The 19,739-nt window shown below is 33.0% G+C and overlaps 1 protein-coding gene across 1 annotated transcript; it reads left to right on the top strand.

Annotated features, from left to right (window-relative positions):
* The first annotated feature begins 9,249 nt into the window (after nt 1-9,249).
* Nucleotides 9,250-19,360, top strand: LOC131623952 (probable methionine--tRNA ligase). The gene is made up of 17 exons (XM_058894959.1): nt 9,250-9,599; nt 9,765-9,909; nt 10,210-10,363; nt 10,533-10,688; nt 12,369-12,599; nt 12,679-12,822; nt 14,107-14,197; nt 14,675-14,781; nt 14,890-15,004; nt 15,409-15,536; nt 16,077-16,142; nt 16,274-16,402; nt 16,801-16,944; nt 17,031-17,154; nt 17,787-18,034; nt 18,127-18,228; nt 18,856-19,360. The coding sequence occupies exons 1-17, from the start codon at nt 9,452-9,454 to the stop codon at nt 19,084-19,086; spliced, it is 2,463 nt and encodes an 820-aa protein (XP_058750942.1). The 5' UTR covers nt 9,250-9,451; the 3' UTR covers nt 19,087-19,360.
* The last annotated feature ends 379 nt before the right edge of the window (nt 19,361-19,739 follow it).

The following is a 19,739-nucleotide window of genomic DNA, read 5'->3' as shown; positions in this document are numbered from 1 at the left end:
ATTTTGCAATAATTAATGTGATGTATCTTTCAATAATAGATTATTTTATGATCTCTACTTCAATAATTAATTTATATTTTAATATATATTTTGTTGACTCAACAAAATAAGTTTTTGATATTTATAAAAACGAAAAAGTATTTATGAGAAAGGGAAACTTAATTGAACGACAATAATAATCTTATTTTCTTATAAAATATAATTAGTTATACAAAAAAATATTACAAATTTTTGTTTTTGATAAAAAAAACTGGGGACGATAAAAATTTGCCAAGATAGTTTTGGTACTGTAAAAATTGATTCATTCAATTAGTTATGATTTTTCTTATAAAATATTTATTTAAACCAATGTGATAAACAAATTATATCTAATATTATGACATGACATAATACAAGAAAAAAAAACTTAACTCATTATGATTTGAAACAATAAAAAATAGAAATTCATATAGCTATTAATGCTATCTTTCTCACTTTTCAATATAAATTTAATTTTTTTCAATATAAATTTAATTTTTCGTTGTTTAAAACAATTTAATTTAAAAGATCATATGGGAAGACGGAAAGACTTAAAACTAAGATAGGGGATCCAACTTTTTTTTGACAGAAAATAAATGATATTCATTCATTCAAATTGATAGAGTACATCGTTGCAATACAAATTCAAAATCGCCAAAAACAAAAAGGATGAATCTGCGAACAAATCCACAGCATCCATGTTAATAGCATAAAACAGCAAATTGCATATGCCTACAAATATTAATGTATTGACTGTATTGAGATGTCCGAAATATTCATGCTTCCGGATCTGTAGCGTTGACGGCACCAAAGTCATTGATTGAATCTGCACTAGATCGAAACTAATCTTTCAACCTGAAACAAATGAACACCGCACAAAAACGGAAAAACAAAATACCTGCACAAAGACGATTTCGAGGGGTGATTTTAGATCAAAATTGATCCTAAATCACCCCTCTTTGGGATCCAACTTTTATTTCTATTCATATTTTTAATTTTATATATGTTAAAGGCAATTAAATAATAATTACAATAATTATGGTTAAATTACATTTATGGTAGACTTTATAAAATTTTATTATTAAATTGGAAACCATTTTTTGACTATACAATAAATTAAAATTCCCACGTTATACTTTTTCTATGCCTAAATCAATCACTTTATGATATTTGTACATATTCCTTATTACTACCATAAATATTTTTTTTTATTTATTGAGGAAATTTAAATTTTTCCATATAACCACTTATTTGAACCATAACTATTGTGATGCTAATGTAATGTTTATTAGACAAGAATTTCATTATCACCATACATTTGCATGGTTGGAAAAATTCAATTTAATAGTCATTCAATTAGTTATGATTTTTCTTATAAAATATTTATTTAAACCAATGTGATAAACAAATTATATCTAATATTATGACATGACATAATACAAGAAAAAAAAACTTAACTCATTATGATTTGAAACAATAAAAAATAGAAATTCATATAGCTATTAATGCTATCTTTCTCACTTTTCAATATAAATTTAATTTTTTTCAATATAAATTTAATTTTTCGTTGTTTAAAACAATTTAATTTAAAAGATCATATGGGAAGACGGAAAGACTTAAAACTAAGATAGGGGATCCAACTTTTTTTTTGACAGAAAATAAATGATATTCATTCATTCAAATTGATAGAGTACATCGTTGCAATACAAATTCAAAATCGCCAAAAACAAAAAGGATGAATGTTGATTTAAAATAAATATTAAGGATCCTAGAAAGAGAAACCAATCCAGTGCATTAAAATCAACAAAATCAAAATTTAATGGTCGTGATTCATTGTTCTCATTTCTCATAATAACCCAGTGTTCTCACCTGAGTCGTCCCCTATATATATATATATATATATATATATATATATATATATATATATATATATATATATATATATATATATATATATATATATATATATATATATATATATATATATATATATATATATATAATTATTTTTATACGCAATATAAGTTAATACAAAAATAATTTAATGTGAAAAGATAACATTTCAGTATTATTGATAAATATAATGAAATGTAATTATTTGCTCTTTCGTACGTTTTACTTTGAACAGATATTGATAAATTAGTAGCAGCTTCTCTTCTTTTTTTCAGCCCAAATTACGCATTTAAACTAATTTTTTTATAATTTAGAAGTTAAAAAAATATTTTATCATAAATTAAAAGTAAGTGTTACTTTATTTTTTAATTTATATTGTTGATTCAATTTTTTTAAAACGACATTCTTTTTAAATACGGGAAAAGATGTATCTTGGATATAAACATTTTTATAAACCAAAAAGATCTATTTTTGATGCAAATATTTTTATAAAGGGAAAAAATTATTGTTGATACAAATATTTCTAAATTAATGATTAGGTTACAAATATTTTCAAATAAGTTACAAATATTTTATAAATTTGAATAAGTTACAAATATTTTATATTTTATAAACGGAGAAAAGTTTACCGTTAACTTATTTTATAAATGGAAATAAATTACAAATATTTTATAAAAGGGAAAATACTATTGTTGATACACTTATATTAATAAAGGGAAATAAGTTACAAATATTTTAATAAATTAGAAAAAAAAATATTGTTGATAGAATTATATTTATAAGCTGGAATAAGTTATAAGTAGTTTTATAACCGGAAAAAAGCTATTGTTGATACAATTGATTTTATAAAAGGGAATAAATTACAAATATTTTTATAAATGGGAAAAAATAAAAGTTTAATGTTGATACAGTTGATTTTATAAACCGGAATAAATTACAAATATTTGCATAAACGGGAATAATCAACTATTGATACAATTGATTTAATAAACGGGAATAAGTTACAAATATTTTTATAAACAAAAATAGTATATTGTTGATACAATTTTTTTTATAAACGAAAAAAGACTATTGTTGATACAATTATTTTTATAAACAAAAATACATTGCAAATAACTTTATAAATGGGAAAAGTTTACTATTAATACAATTATATTTATAAACGTGAATAAGTTAAAAATATTTTTATAAATGCGAAAAAGTATATTGGTGATACAATTATTTTTATAAACGGAAACAAGTTACAAATATTTTAATAAACAAGAAAAATCTATTAATTATTTTTATAAAATTATTTTACCCAGTGTTGGATCAAATAAGGCTCTGTTTGGTAAGACATATTTTCGAGCTTATAGCTTATGTCTTATGTCTTATAAGCTCATATGATAATTTAGACCCGTTTGGTAACAGTCTTTTCATCACGAGCTTATAGCTTATTTTACTAGCTTATAGCTTATTTTCCAGACGCTATTTCAAATAGCGTTTTAGCTTATGTCTTATAGCTTATTATTTTTTTCTTCCTTTTTTATCCTTATTATTTTAATTAAAATTCATTTTTAACCCTTATAATTTATTTTAATTTAAAATAAAATAATTATATATTAAATATCATTTATGTCATTTTACATTTATAAGTTATTTGAACCGTTAATTTTACCAAACACTTCAATGAGCTTATAAGCTATCAGTCTCAACCATCTGTTATAAGCTATAAGTCATCAATCATCAGCCATCAGTCATAAGCTATAAGCTATCAGTTAGCTTATCAGTCAACCGTTATTTTTTCCAAACAGATCCTAAGTGTTTTTATAAACGGGTTCTAAGCATTTTTATATTAGATCAAATAAGTATAGTGTTGCTATATTACTTTAATCAATGCATAAAGGTTGCTACATATTTTTTGTTTATATTTGTGATTATGTGAATGTTTATGACCCGTAAAACAAATTTAAAAACTGACAAATGATATATTGTGACGTGTAATTATTGTTTTAGATAAATAGCTAAAATTTAGATGTATTATTAGCTCTTACATCATTAACTATTATTTAACATACTACATGTTTAATTTTTATTCCGATAGTTATCCAATTAATATGTGTATTTTTAAATATATACGGAATAACTTTATAAGATAAATCTTATCCACCTGATATTAAATCCAAATGGCCCCGTGCGATAGCACGGGTATCCCGCTAGTAAAAAGTTTAAAACAAATGTAATCTTATGAGATTGATATATATATATATATATATATATATATATATATATATATATATATAAGTTATAAATTTTAGTAGGACTATCAGATTAAATAATGTCAAAATAATAGTTATAGTAAATGATTGGTTTTTAAATTTCTTTTACTTAGTTATTGAATTTTTGTACTTCAATTTAATTAAAACAATTATGTTTATGATTTTCCGCCAAATTCAGAGAATTTATAGGGATGGAGGACAAAAAAATTTCATGAGAGAGATTTGAAATGAGAATGAGAAATAGATTCGAAGACATAGATCGAGATGAGGATGTATCTCCCGCCCAATTGAAATTTTTAATATATATCTTAAAAAAATTTAAAAGTTATTTGTATTTGTGAAAAAGTATATAATACATGGCAATCCTACGCAAATAGGGTGGTCAAATGCCTTAGGAATTTTATGTGGTCTAGGTTTTGCTCGTAGAGGTGAGAAACCTTATTCGATTGTGTTTTTCTTGGGGAGGGAGCAAGTTCATGTAAGGTGACAAGCTCTGTATCTTTGGCGTGTTTCGTGTATAATTTGAGTTGTCTTGCTCATCCTCAAGTTAAGGTATTTATAAAGACGTATGGGCCTGGATTCTAATTTTCCTTGGGAATTGCAATCGCTCACCTAGAAATGGTAGTGGACCGTTGAATCCCTGTTTATTAGAGAGACGTGTATTATTCCTTTTACTCCTCTTCTGCACTTTATTTGACCAAGGCACGTCATTTCTCATTTTTTTCCTATACAGGGAGAATAAGAGTGACGTGGGTGGTGCTATCCTTCTTATGGGTGATGGGATTCCATTGCCATTAGTAGGCGGCATGGTTCCCTCGCCGTTTATGGGCTCTTTGCAAATATATCATTGTATGGTCTCTTAAGCTTGATGGATTAAGAGATTTTAGGTTAAACTTTGTTTAAGGGAACTCTAAGTCCCTCAAGCGAGTTATAGGATAAGTATATCTGATGAGACTCTAAGTTCCCCAGGTGAGGCATGGAGTCTCTCAGGAAAGACTATGGGTCGAATCTCTAAGACGAGACTCTAAGTCCCTCACCTGCACAATTTTCGACTAGTTTATCTACGCTAGGCAGGGGATAAGCATCTTTGGGGCAAGTCCTATTGAGATCGGTAAAGTCAACACACATTCGCCATTTTCCATTTGATTTTTTAATAATTACAACATTGGACAGCCAAGTAGTGTAATTGTCCTCCAAAATAAAATTGGTCTCTAAGAGGTCTTTTACAGCTTGCTCGGCAGCCTCTATTTTTTCAGGAGACTGCTTATGCCTATGTTGAGCTACTTCCCTAATGGCCAAATCTATAAACCTAGTGACAAGCGATCTCTGGGTCTAGTTCAGGCATCTCATATGCACTCCATGCGAAGAGGTTTGGGGTTCTCCCTAAGGCGTGCCTTCAGCTGCTTCCTTGCCAGGTCAGGGATACTTGTGTCGATCTTGACTTCTCCGCTGGGGTCGTTTCCGAGGAGGAGGATTTCGAATTCCTCGTCAAGAATGGGGCGCAGAGGGTCTACGGACTCTTGGTTGTCGGCCATCGTGGTCGACGAGGCTTTATTCTCCATTTTCTTATGATTTTTTAGGTTGTCTCTATAGAAGCGGTTGTCAAGGTCGATGGAATTGACGCGAGGCAGTGACTTGGGCTCTTCTGATCGATGCATTGATGGTGTTCGGCCCTTTTGAGGCTGCCTCGAAGTATCTCCTCGAAGCCTCGATGTTCTCCTGGAGGTGGCAATGAGTCCCTTGGAGAGTATTTCATCTTCAAGTGCACCGTAGAGGGCACGACAATTAGTTCAGCCAAAGTTAGCCTCCCGAGGATAAATTGATAAAGAGACACGAGTCTATCACCAAGAATTGGACTTTGATGGAATTGGTTGTCTCTGTGGCCCTGAATGTGACGATCAACTCCACGTATCCCCAAGGTTTCGTGACCGCACTGTCGAAACCCTGCAAATCTGAGCCTACAAAGGGTGTCAGGTGTGTTTCATCCAGCTGCAACGTGGAAAAAAATGGGAATACACAATATCAATCGAGCTTCCCTGGTTGACCAGGATGCCTCAGACATTGAAGTTTTCCATTTGTGCACTCACGAGCAAAGGGATGCTCGAGTTGGAAGAACCACCGGGGAGCTCCTCTCTATAGAACGCGACCGGGTTGGAATTTCCCCAATTAGTGTCCAAGGTAGAATTTTTGTTGGAACTCGTGGATATGAGTTACTCGAATTTTTTATTTATAGAGCCTACAGTCATCTTGATGTCTCCCCTGCCTTATATGACCATGGCGGAGGGGAAACTCTCACACGGCTGTGTGCTGCTAAGTATGCGGGGAACGTGACTTTGTTTGGGACGTAGAAGTCTTCTAGTCGCGTGACGCTCATGGCTACAAGGTTTCTCCTCTTCGACATTTTTTTTCGTTTCTCAGGTCTTTTGTCGAGCATCATCTTGTTTCTTCTTGTACTGTTTTAGATGGCCATCTCTGATCAAAATCTCAATGGCATCCTTGAGATGGATGCAGTCTTCTGTGGTGTGCCCGTGGCCCATGTGGAACCGGTAGTATTTTGTTTTATCCGTGTTGAGTTTGGCTAGTGTTTGTCGGGGAAAGCGTACCCTAGCTTAACGAAATTATGAGTTGGCGCACTTGAATAGGATTTTTTCTCGTGAGGCGGTCAACAGAGTGTAGTCGTGGAAATGACCAGCCGATCCTTTGTAATCCTGATAGTCATGAGATCTGTTTCTTTTTTCTTGTCTCCTCCCTGACGAGATGTTGAGGAGCCTTCAGGCCTCAAGGACTTTGCATTCTCCTGGTGTCTTGAGTCCTAGGCAGTGTTGGCCACCTCTTTTTCTTCATATTGAATGCACGCTCGGGCCATGAGGAGGAGGGCATCCAGGGTTACGGGAGTCACAATGCCAACTGCTTTGGTAAAGTCGATGCAAGGGTGCCTGCCACGCTCGAGCAAATATTTCTTCATGTCGTCGATCGTGGATACATGGATTGCTTCTTTGTTGAATCTCTTGATGTATGCTCGAAGAGATTCGTCCTTCTCCTGAATGATAGCCTCAAGCGAGGCCTCTGACTTTGGATGGCGGCGAGAGGTCATGAAGTGCATGGAGAATGTTCTCCCCAACTATCTCCATGAGGTGATGGATCCATCGGGGAGGCTCTTGTACCAGGACATGACCCCCTTCCTTAGAGTTGTGGGAAATAACCTGCATTTGATGGTGCCCCTGACACCGTGGTAGTCCAGAAGAGCGTCAATATTCTTTATATGCTCGTCATGGTCGATATTTCCATCATATATGCCCAAATGTGGGGGCTTTTCCAACCCATTACGTAGTCGGGTAACCATGATAAGGGACAGTGGCCTCGAGGATAATCGTCGTTGCTGGAACTGGGTGATTGAGTAGGAGACGTGTGAGTTCTGCGATCTTAACGGGGAGATAGACTTCTGAACCTGCCTTTTGGAGGCGTCTGCTTATTCTCTGCTCGCAGCTTTTCTTTGCTCTTCTTGGACGCAGGGGAGCGTTGACTTTTACGGGAAAAGTTGTGATCACGCTTCTTGACAATTGGGGATTCTTGCTCTCCTTGGGTCGAACAACGCTCCCTGGGCCACGAAGAGGGACTTTGGGGCTCTCTTCGGTGCCTCCGCGGGGGAGATGTTGATCGGCGTACTCCTTCCAACACCTTGATCCTCTCGTTCTGCTGGAGGATCAGGAAGGTTGTCTTGTTGAGTGCCTCAACCAAAATTGCTAGGATGAGATCAGCGTTGGCTGATATAAGGATATATTAGGAAGAAGCAAAGAAATTTATGTGTGCATATCAGTAGATCTACAACCTAAAGAGAAAAAAAAGAGAAAACAAAAAAGAAATCATAAATGTGTAAATGATATATGAATGAATGAAAAAGTTGTTGGAGGAGAGGGAGAGAGAGAGAGAGAGAGAGAGAGAGAGAGAGAGAGAGAGAGAGAGAGAGAGAGATGCATAATATACAAACGAGAGAGAAAAAATTTAATCATAAATTATTTGTCGCAATTTATTAATAATAAAATCAGACACAAAATTAAAAAAAGACTATAAATCAGTGTTTTAAAAACCGGACCGAACCGGCCGGTCGGACCGGTCAAACCGGGAACCGGAAGGGTCGCCGGTTTGGTCTGATTGTTAGACCATATATTCTATTGAACCGGTGAGAACCGGTCAAAATCGGTCAAAACCGGTGAACCGGTGGTTTTAGAAAATCAGTAGTTCAAATGCATACTCTTTTTTTTCCGCATAAAACGACGTCGTTTTCATGATTTTTTTTATAAAAAATATAATTAGACTTTATTCAACCTTATTTGAAACAACTTTTCTTCTGTTTGCAAATTATTTTGTTGTGAGTGATGATTATATTTAGAATTTAAATGTAAAAAATAAACATGTGAAATTATAATATTTTAAAATTGTAAAATTTTGTAGGTGTTGTGATATTTTTTAGAGAGTAAGTCATCTGGTTCGACCGGTTTAATAAATATATACTATTATAATCCGATTAAGTCATGCGGTTCGACAAGTGACTCAGTGGTTCAACTAATGAACCAGTGACCCAGTACTCTCATCGGTTTGATGACCGGTCCGATTTTTAAAACACTGGACATAAATTATCTAAATTAAGTAGGCGTTGGCAAAAGGGTATGAGGTGAAAATGTCTTTTTTCCAATGCATTAATTTTTTTTATATGATAGATTGAATGAGATAAAAAAAATAAAAATAAATAGAATATATTATACCATTATAATTAATTTCCTTCTATCTATTATTTAGAAATCAAAATAACAAAACATAATTATCTAACACTTCATTCAATTATTCTATTAGATCCAATACCTCAAATTTAAAGGTGTGTTAATATGATTCATTGAAAAAAAGTTTGCACTAATATATTATAAAATTAAAAAGGCAAATTCTTTAGCACTTTTTAGTTTTAGTTGAATACGGATATTTTGAGTGTTAATTGATTTAAAATTTTAATTTTTTAAAAAATAAAAAAAATAATGTGACATTAAGTATCTTCACTTAATTGAAGGGAGGTACGGTACCAACAAAATTCAAGCTGCTTACCAATTAGAAAAAGAAAATGAGGAAGATAAAATAGACAACTACACGTAAGAAAGTGCCATAATTTTGTACCCTAAACCAACTTTGTTGCGGCTGTGTTAAACGAAGAAGCCACACTCACCCTTACACTTTCGCTCTCGCGTTCATTCGGCGGCGGAGCTTCATCATATCTCCGGCGATCCTAGATTCCGATGCCGCGTAAACAGTTTCAACCACCGGCTAAAATGACGGAAATTCGTAAAGTTCCGAAGCTTCCAGTTGAAGGAAAGCGCAACATCCTCATAACCAGTGCTCTGCCTTACGTCAACAACGTCCCTCATCTCGGCAACATCATTGGATGTCAGTTCTCTTTACTCCCTCTCTCTGTCAAATCACTGATTCATGTCCCTTCCATATTTCACTCGCATGTTCATGGATTCGTTCATTTCTTGGATTGAATCATTTTTGTTCATTTCTCATTTTCGTAGCTTCGAAATTCACATGCATTGGTTTGATTTTGATCAGGTGTGCTTAGTGCGGATGTTTTTGCTCGGTATTGCCGGCTTAGAGGTTACAACGCTATTTACATCTGCGGTACCGATGAGTATGGCACAGCAACAGAGACTAAAGCATTGGAAGAGAATTGTTCTCCCAAAGAGATTTGTGACAAGTATTCATTCATTTCCTTTATAAGTTATTTTTATTCATTTGAATTTAATTCAAGTAACATATGCTTGCTTGCTTATAGTAATTTTTAAGTTAGGATGCAAGCCTATATTTCATGGTGTGCATGTTGTTATAATGTGGCCTTGTCATTGCTGTGGACTAGAGTTGTTGATATGAGTTATTTTATTTCCTTTTTTTGTTGGTAACTTTGTGTTTTTGATCGGAGGATATTACACTTGTTGGCTACTGGGTCATTCCTTGAGCAGAATTTCATTAATGATGATTTCTATGTGTGTGTTTGTAGATACCATGTCATTCATAAGGAGGTATATGATTGGTTCGATATAAGTTTTGATGAATTCGGGCGGACTTCTTCCCCCGAGCAAACTGAAGTTTGCCAGGCAATTTTCAAAAAGATTCACGAAAACAATTGGCTCTCCGAGGATACATTACAGCAGGTGTTATGTTGTCTTTTGTTTCTGTGGCTAAAGTTTATTTGTTTAAATATTTATTGGTTATTGTTGGCATCATACCCTCCAATTTTGTTAAAAATTGGAGTTGTTTCATGTGTCAAGGTTTCTGCGCGGGTCTTTATTATGCTTTACTTAAATGTCTATAAAATTTCAGCTTTACTGCGATACATGCAAAAAGTTCTTAGCTGATCGGCTTGTGGAGGGTACATGCCCTATTCCCGGGTGCGAGTATGATTCTGCTCGAGGAGACCAATGTGAGAAGTGTGGAAACCTTCTAAATCCGACAGAATTGAAGATTCCCAGGTGCAAGGTAGTAAACTCCCCTTTCCCTAAATTCTGGCTCTATGTTTGTGCTAATTAGTTGTATCAGTCAAATTTATGGAACCATTTATGTGTCATCTATGTGATTTTTGAATGATCTTAGGCTATGTTTAGGAGTTAGGGGAGGGGACGGACTTTGGAGGAGAGGGGAAGGTCCTAACTTTGGGAACTAAAAGAAACGTTTAAAGAAGGGCTTTAAAGGCGTTTTAAAAATCTCCAAACACTTTCATTCATTTTTATAAAGTTCCTAATAAGGAGCAGGCTCACCACAAAACCCTTAAGAAATTGAACGATTATTTATCTGTTTTGAAAATTTTAGTTGCTACGAGTTTCATTGTACTCTCTGATCCATGCAGTTTTGTTTTACATTTTCGTTGGGCTTCTTTTGATTCTTCTGTGTTTGAATCTAGAGTGTATATGTACGAGAAAAAGAGAATACGAGATTAATATTTTTAATCATCATTTTAAAGGATTAATTTTATTTCAAACAATAAAATATTTAAATGAAAAACTAATAATTAATTTAATATTTTGTTAATATTAAAGCAAAAAATTGTTTTTACATACTATATATGTATTGAAATTAAATATTAATTGAAGTTATTATATATTATTAGTTTTAAAAAAACTTATACCCAACAAAAGTAAAGTTAAACTCATTTATTTCCCCATTTTTTACTGTTTCATTCCTTAGCATTTGTTCTATATATTCTTGATAAAGCTTTCAATGGCAATAGTTTTATTTTTCTTGATTATATATACTCATTCGTTTGTTATGCATTATTATTTACATTGCTAGATGAAATTGCATTTAAATTCTCATACTTATTTACAATATTTTTCTGGAAATTGCAGTTAAATTCTTATACTTGTTATCTTCACATTTTTATTTCTTTATTATTGAGTATGTATGCTTTAAAGTTTATGAGATTTATAAAACTACATGCAATTTAGTAAATTGTACCAATGAGTGGTTTATATACAGCTTATATTAATATTAGTTTTATAATGCCAAAAGTAAAGAATACCAATAGCAACCTGATAGCTTGGAGAAGCTACATGATAGTGGTGGAGAAAAAAAAAAGAAGATTGAGGACATTTCCCTCAAACAATATCAAAATTACAACGATACCTAGTATCTAAAATGAAATACCAAAATAGCAAATTAAAGGGTTATTATAAACCATTTTTTTACTTTAACAACACCACCTGAGAAATGAAATCCCATAGTAGAAAATTAAAGGGCTCTCATAAATTTTTTTTTTTTTAAACTTTAACAACACCTCCTGAGAAGAATAGCAATTAAAGGACAGTCATAAGTTAGTAGCAATAAGACACATTTTACTATGAAATAATAATTATTGCTCTATTTTTATTTAATAAGAAAATCAACAAAACATTAAAACTATATCTCATGCTTTATGGCACGAGTAAAATAATGTTTATATCACAAAAAAGTTTATACAAAACTTAATTACCGAAATGCCCCAGATTTAGGCCGGAAAACTATTACAGAACTACCTTAACATATTTATTTACTTTCTATATATTAAGATTAAATCTCATTTTCTGAAGTAGACATGTTTATTTGCCATAATCAAGTACAATTTTATAGCTGTTTGTAAGTCTAGAGAAATTTTAAGTTGAGGTCTTTTGGCATATCTAACAGGTTTGTCGAAATAGTCCTCGTATTTGTGATACGGACCACTTATTTCTTGAGCTCCCTCTTTTGAAAGATAAATTGGAAAAATACATCAACGAGATGTCTGTGGCTGGATCATGGAGTCAGAATGCTATTCAAACAACAAATTCATGGTTCAAAATGGGATTAAAGAAACGTTGTATTACCAGAGATCTGAAGTGGGGAGTTCCTGTTCCACATGAAAAATATAGTGACAAGGTAAGTTTTCCTTTGGGTCTTTAAAAAATTCAGTTGTTTTTCATTCAGTAATTTTAAATTATATTCTTTAAATTTGAAGGTTTTCTATGTTTGGTTTGACGCACCTATTGGATATATATCAATCACGGCAAGCTACACACGTGATTGGGAGAAATGGTGGAAAAATCCGGAGAATGTGGAGTTATTTCAGTTTATGGGAAAGGACAATGTGCCATTCCACACTGTAAGTTATTTATCTTCAAACAATTTGAGGATTTTTTAATTTGTTATGTGCTCGAATGTTCGATTGGGATTACCCATATCAATATCTTATCATCTATCATTTTCCTTCATTTAGTAGTGATTCTTTGGCTGAGTTAAAAAGTTCATATGTTGTTTTCAATTTGTTTTTTAGAATAATTTTATGTCCCAGTTCTGTACAGGGATATCAATCAGACACCTAACTTGCATCCATTAGCAGATTTTGCATTGCTATTGTATTTTGGAGGTTAAAACTCCATTTTGCTCTCATTGCACTACTTTTCCTACCCTAATATTTTGATATTTGCCATTATTGAATCACGGAGGTGAAAAGCTAAAACTAAATTTCACTGACATACTTGGCTTCAGCAAATTCAAAACCTTCCTCCATTCATTTATAATATAATTCATGTTTAAAACAAGTCTCTGTTCATCTTGTTCACCTTCATGAGCTTAAGTCCTATGACTGCATGCAATACTTACAGTCGTATGCAGTGTTCTCCACCACTCATCCCTGTCGATCAGTGGCTTCCAGTTATTCAACATCAACCATGCACTTTATGTCTAATATGCTAAAAACCTCTGTTCACTCCCTTACATTACAGCATGCAACCCTATTTTTTTTTCTTTTTTTTATCCATTTATTCTGCTTCTCAAGTCTTCATTGCACTGTATTTTTTAAGCTAAAATCCAAACCCTTTTCTCTAACCATACCAATCCCATGCCTCCGTCTTCAAGTTTTCATACATACTCCGTCAAGCTTGCACAATATCTAGTGTTCCATCAAGCTTCATTTTTTGCTATCCGCCATGGACAATACTGATTAGGAATAATTTTTTCACCAGGAAAAAACCTTTCCCAAATAAACACATGTATGCTGTAAATCCAGATCAGCATGTGTCCATCCTACGCTCTTACCTCTAATTACTGATTTTGACACCTTTTAACTTGCACTTATATAATGCTGATGGATCTCTTCGGTGTTTGGAATCTTGGTGTAGCAGCTATTGGTTCTGTGAAGTTTGAAAACAAGGCAAATGCTAACATAAGGGCACATATTAATGTACTAAATATAGAAATATTGTCTTAAAATGTGTGCTTTCATTTCCTTGAAAGTTAAAAAATTGTACTTTCCAAAGCAATTTCTACTTTAATATTCCTTAACACGAGCCCTTTAAAACCAGCTTTCGTAGCTTGATGGAGTGGATTGGGTTTAATGGTTGTTGGTTAAATAGTTAACTGGAAATTAATTAAATTTATTCTTCAGGTAATGTTTCCATCTACTCTACTCGGGACTGATCAAAATTGGACTTTAATGAAGACTATTAGTGTTACTGAATACCTAAATTATGAAGCAGGTTAGTAATATGTTTTACAGTGGTTTATTTGTGAATAAAGGTTTAAAATTAATAATATGTTTTATGCTTGAAGGTTTGTTTTGTTTCGGAAAATATTCTGTTTTCATTTCTTATATTCACTATTCGCTTTAAAACTGTCTTTTTAAAAAATATATATATATTTTCTATACATTCCTATGAACTTCAAAACTGCTATCTTTTTTTTTTTTTTACGATAAGAAAGACTACCATCTTGTTTTCTCTTTGTTTCGTGTTTTCAAAAACTTGCACAAACAGATAAAACAGCTTTTTTATTCTCACTAATTTCTATACAAATATTAGAAAGTAGGAAACAAAGTCAAAATGATTAGCTGTTTTTGCAAAATAAAATGAAACAGGAGATATTTTCAGAAATCAAACACACCCAACATTTAGAAATGGTAATGTTTGTCATTTGACAATTTCAAAGTAATAGAATGTTACTTAAATGATTTCTAGGGAAGTTTTCTAAGAGCAAAGGCGTCGGGGTATTTGGTAATGATGCAAAAGATACTACTATTCCGGTTGAAGTATGGAGGTATTACTTGCTCACAAATAGGCCCGAGGTAAATATATTTCAAACATATATTAACATTTATATTTCTCTCGAAGAATAAAAATGTTACATTTTCTCTCCCTTTATTGAGTACATTGAATGTGTTATGCATTCGTAGGTATCGGATACACTTTTTACGTGGTCTGACTTGCAAGCAAAATTAAATACAGAGTTGCTGAATAACTTGGGAAACTTCGTCAACCGAGTTTTGAGTTTTATTGCCAAACCTGCAGGTCGGTTTAACTCTTTGGTAATATTTCTCTAGAAATATCTGCTGATTAGTTGCTACAAATGATAAGGAATTTGTTGATATTTGTATATATTTATATATAGAATATTTCTTTGCCTCATTCTAGAATAGAATAGGATATACCGTAGAATATTCCCTATGTAATTAATACGATGAGCTGTATATTAGACTATATAATACAACTTCCGTAGTGCTATTGAAACACACGGTTTATTCAAATGTCTCCCATTCTCCCTTATTTCAGCAGAATTAAATACATGAGGACTATGAGTGTAATTCTTGGAGTTATTGATGAATCTTTTCCTTTCTTCATTATGATCATTATTTGGTAAAGTTGTTTTTTTGCCGCTTGTCATTTTATTCATATACTTACTTTGTCTTGTAAAGGTCAAGGATATGATTCCATTATTCCCACTGTTCCTGATGATGTAAGTGACGACTCCCATGATCCAACCAAAAAATTGGCCAGCAAAGTTGCTGCATATTTGGAGCAATACATAGAAGCAATGGAGAAGGTTTCTAATCCCTATTTTGAAATAGCTTGACATTGGCAGACATGTTTGATTGTATTTTTATTTTTCTTAAAATTTAAATCTATTTTATTAAACAATGACAAAGGAGGGGGGATTGCAAGTTGCTGCAACAATAGTGGGAGGGGCTTGCTGCCATCGGTTGAGGTTGTCAGCAATGACAATGGAGCGTATCAGGTGGAAAATGCGATGAAAATGGAGCATTTCCAGCGGCGATGGCAATGGTGGAGGGTGGGAGTGAATAGTGGCAAGTGGCGGTGGTGGATTTTGTGGAAGGGGCTGGGGCAACAATCAATAAAAAATGAAAAAATTAACAATTATTTTTTGTTCAAAAAGATGAAATACAAAATTGAGTTTGAAGAATATAGAACTCCTACTCGAATAAGTTTTTTTATATAAAAAAAAAAAGAAACAATCTGTATAAGTTGCAGTTAAACAAACCTGTAAGCACCAGAATGCACTTTTTTACTTCTAATCTGCTTATTACCAGAGTCTCATAGTATTTCTCTTTGTAAAACTGTTAAGGTTAAACTCAAGCAAGGATTGAAAATTGCAATGAGCATATCCGGTGAGGGGAATGCATATTTGCAGGTAACTATGGAAATGCTACATTCTATATTTTTGCCTCTCCTGTCCCCCCCAAAATATTAGTTTATACTATTTTGCTATTGATGTTAAATGGCTGTGTAACCTGCTTAACATTTGTGCAATAAATGTTGTAGGAAACTGAATTTTGGCGTCTTTACAAGCAAAACCAATCTCTCTGCTCCCTTGTTATGAAAACTGCTGCTGGGGTTGTATATCTTCTTGCCTGTTTATTGGAACCTTTTATGCCATCTTTCAGTCTTGAGGTAAAATAACTTCCATAAATATTTCTGTGCCTCTTTTGTTGGTATTTTGTTTTAATTTTGATGACTTGTTCTGTTAGGATAAGGATGTGTTTATTCAAACTTGAGCTAAGGAGTTAGTTAGGGTTGTTGTTTGTTAATGAGGTAGTTAGGACCTAGGATTAGCATGTACGAATATGGTCGGATATTACAGTTAGAGAGAGTATCTTTTGAGTATTCTGTAAAGTTTAGTGAATAGAGTAGTGACTCAATAGTAAAAGGGGAATCCTTGGAGGAGAGTTTTCTTTCCTATTCTTTCTTCAATAGAAGTATTTTTTGTTTTTTTTTATTCTTTTGAATTCAATTCTTGGGTTCCTAACATATTTCAACACATTACTCTTCTCTGTTTTCTGGCACTGAAGGTATTCAAGCAGCTAAATTTGTCAACGGAGATACATCTTTCACTTTCTGATGATAAAGGAGATGTTGATAGAGTAAGAAGACCCTGGGATCTCCTGAGTGCTGGTCATAAAATTGGAACACCAAAGCCATTGTTCAGGGAACTGGTATGTTTCATGCTTTGGAAATGAGTTAAGGGATTGCAGTTGTAGTTTTATTTCGAGTCATTGACGTATTCAAAATCCTTTACCAGAAAGATGAAGATGTGGAGTTCTACCGGAAGAAATTTGAAGGAAGTCAAGCCGATAGGGTTTTGCGTGCAGAGGCCGAAGCTGCTGAAAATGTTGCTGCACAATTGAAGAAAACAAAAGTTTCAGGTGTTTATTGCATCCATTTCTAACAAGAGTTTTATGTTTTTATAAGTTAACAAAGACAGACGATGATGTATTATCATTATATTTTCTAGACAACCTGAATATCAAGAAAAAGGGGACGGTATCGAAGCTACCTTAAGAATGTCTCTCACCTCAAAGAATGTGACAACTGGCTTTATTCCTCAATAAGCTAAATAACATAAACAATTGGACCTTTTATAATTCCAGCACTCTACTTTAACAGCAAGACATTGCATGTTTATATATTGTATTTTCTAAAGAGTTCTATAATCTATAGTTATTAATATAGTAACTATTACAGACATTTCTCATTTGTTACAGGCTAAAAGCTGATTAACTAGTCTTCAAGAATTTATTAATCTTTAAAAGTTGAGGTATCAAAATCCTTGAAAGTCATTGGTGTTATGGCATGGGTTTTGTTTTTTATTTCCTAAATTGCACTTGAAAAAAAACTGTTTGTAACGAGGTTTCTTAGTTAATGTAAAATGCAGGAGTTATTGCACACTTTGCACCTGAAATTTGTTAAACCCTTGTGTAGGCTAGGGTAAGTTTTATCAACAGATAACTGAACTGTCAAGATTGTTTACATTGGTTAGTGCCGTTGTTTGCAACAGATGGCACTGGGAAGAAAAAATCCGGAGCCAAATCAGCAGCAAAATCATCAAATGAAGCCAAAAACAAGGCTGCTGCTGAACCCGATATTTCCATCACAAGGCTTGATATTCGAGTTGGTCTCATAAAAAAGGCTGAAAAGCATCCTGATGCAGATTCACTATATGTTGAAGAGATTGATGTTGGTGAAGAACAGACAAGAACTGTTGTCAGTGGACTCGTCAAGTATATACCACTTGATGAAATGCAGGTTTGTTATGATGTCTATATTCTTTTTTAAATAACAACTTGTGATGTTGATGTTTCATCTATTGTATAATTAATGCCGATGGCTTTCTTCAGAACCGAAAAGTCTGTGTTCTTTGCAACTTAAAACCAGCAAGCATGAGGGGCATTAAATCCCAAGCTATGGTTCTTGCTGCTTCCAATGATGATCACACCAAGGTAAGGAAAAACAATGCATTTTCCTTTTCAACAGGGGGCGCAGGTCGCACTTGTTAGCATTTTAAACTACCCCACGGTACTATTATCGTAGTATGACTAAAGTTATGATGATTATTCGATGTAGTATGACAGCACATGGTAGTTGTTTATGATTTAAAGATGAAGTAGGTTTGCTTATGGTTAGTATTTACTGAAAGACAATTAAGATCTCCAATAGTGATATACAATTTCTTCATAGTTTTTACCCTGCTTTTTTCATCTAACAGACATTAATAATCAATCACTGAACTTCCCCTTAACGATTAAGTACAAATAAGTTCAAAGATCAATGTTTAGTAGATCGCCATTTATTCTTTTAACTTCACTTGTCCAGAAATAGTGTGCATAATATCTCTCAGCTTTTCCCCTAGCTTCTGAATGTGGATATTGAGATGCTTAGTATGAGGGCATGTTTATTGCATCATAATGCCAGTGCATGCACACATGTGTGGTCATACTATCTGCATCGCCTGCTGCTTTATCTATATTTGATTTTGTTTAGTATTCCTTTGAACTGCCTCCTCTCGCAGAAGTACTCCTATGTGCGAAGAGTATTAGAGTATTAATTTTGTTTACTGCTGTGCGTAGGTTGAGTTGGTTGAACCGCCCAGTTCTGCTTCTGTTGGAGAAAGAATTACATTCCCAGGGCACGAAGGCAGTCCTGATGAACTCTTAAACCCAAAGAAGAAAGTTTGGGAGACATTGCAAGTCGATCTGCACTCTAATGAGAAGCTAGAGGCATGCTACAAAAATATCCCACTCACCACTTCAGCTGGCATTTGCACAGTTTCATCAATAAGCAATGGATCAATACGGTAGTCAAACATCAAAAATTGGTGTTTCAAATAGATGGATAGAGAGAAAAAAAAATTAAAGGAAAAGAAAGCATATTTTAGCCATTATAATCTGACTATCAGATTTGCCAGTTTTTCATGTTCTCATAATTGTAGAATTTAAATTTACATTTACATTGTGTAGTTTAACTTTTTGCTTCCCCATTCTAAACGCATATTTTAGACGGGCTGATGCAGTGCCAACTTGTTATCACCATTGATAAAATTTTAATTTGATCTCCGGATTTTCTGTTAGCTAATCTATATATCTCTTCATTAGGTGGAGACTATTTGTTTGGTTATAATTATACCCATAGTGCATTTGTTAGAATTTGCCATAACTAATTATATCTATGATGTTCCATTTTGGATTGTCATTTTTCCATTTTATGTATTTAAACAATGGTCAATATCACCTGGGGAATTTCTTAATTCATAAAATTTTAAAAATATCTTCAAATTTCGGAAATATATTTTCGGATGCACTTCATGCACATACAATTTATTCGTCATGCACATACAACTTATTCGTTTTTGAGCCACGTTTTAATTTTATGATTTTATGACTAAATTCAATTAAGAAATGCATTTTCGAATTGTCTTTGGAAATGTTTTTCCAATTTTATAACTAAATTCAAT

The sequence above is a fragment of the Vicia villosa genome, unplaced genomic scaffold (genome assembly GCF_029867415.1).
Source record: "Vicia villosa cultivar HV-30 ecotype Madison, WI unplaced genomic scaffold, Vvil1.0 ctg.000089F_1_1, whole genome shotgun sequence".
NCBI lineage: Eukaryota > Viridiplantae > Streptophyta > Magnoliopsida > Fabales > Fabaceae > Vicia > Vicia villosa.
This window is presented reverse-complemented; position numbering and strand designations above follow the sequence as displayed.

Excerpts from the sequence above, each read along its gene's own strand:
- LOC131623952 (XM_058894959.1), top strand. The coding sequence starts at position 9,452 with ATGCCGCGTAAACAGTTTCAACCACCGGCTAAAATGACGGAAATTCGT. Across the intron at positions 9,910-10,209 it reads CCCAAAGAGATTTGTGACAA|ATACCATGTCATTCATAAGG; the intron begins GTATTCATTCAT and ends GTGTGTTTGTAG. Across the intron at positions 16,403-16,800 it reads TGCCATCTTTCAGTCTTGAG|GTATTCAAGCAGCTAAATTT; the intron begins GTAAAATAACTT and ends CTGGCACTGAAG.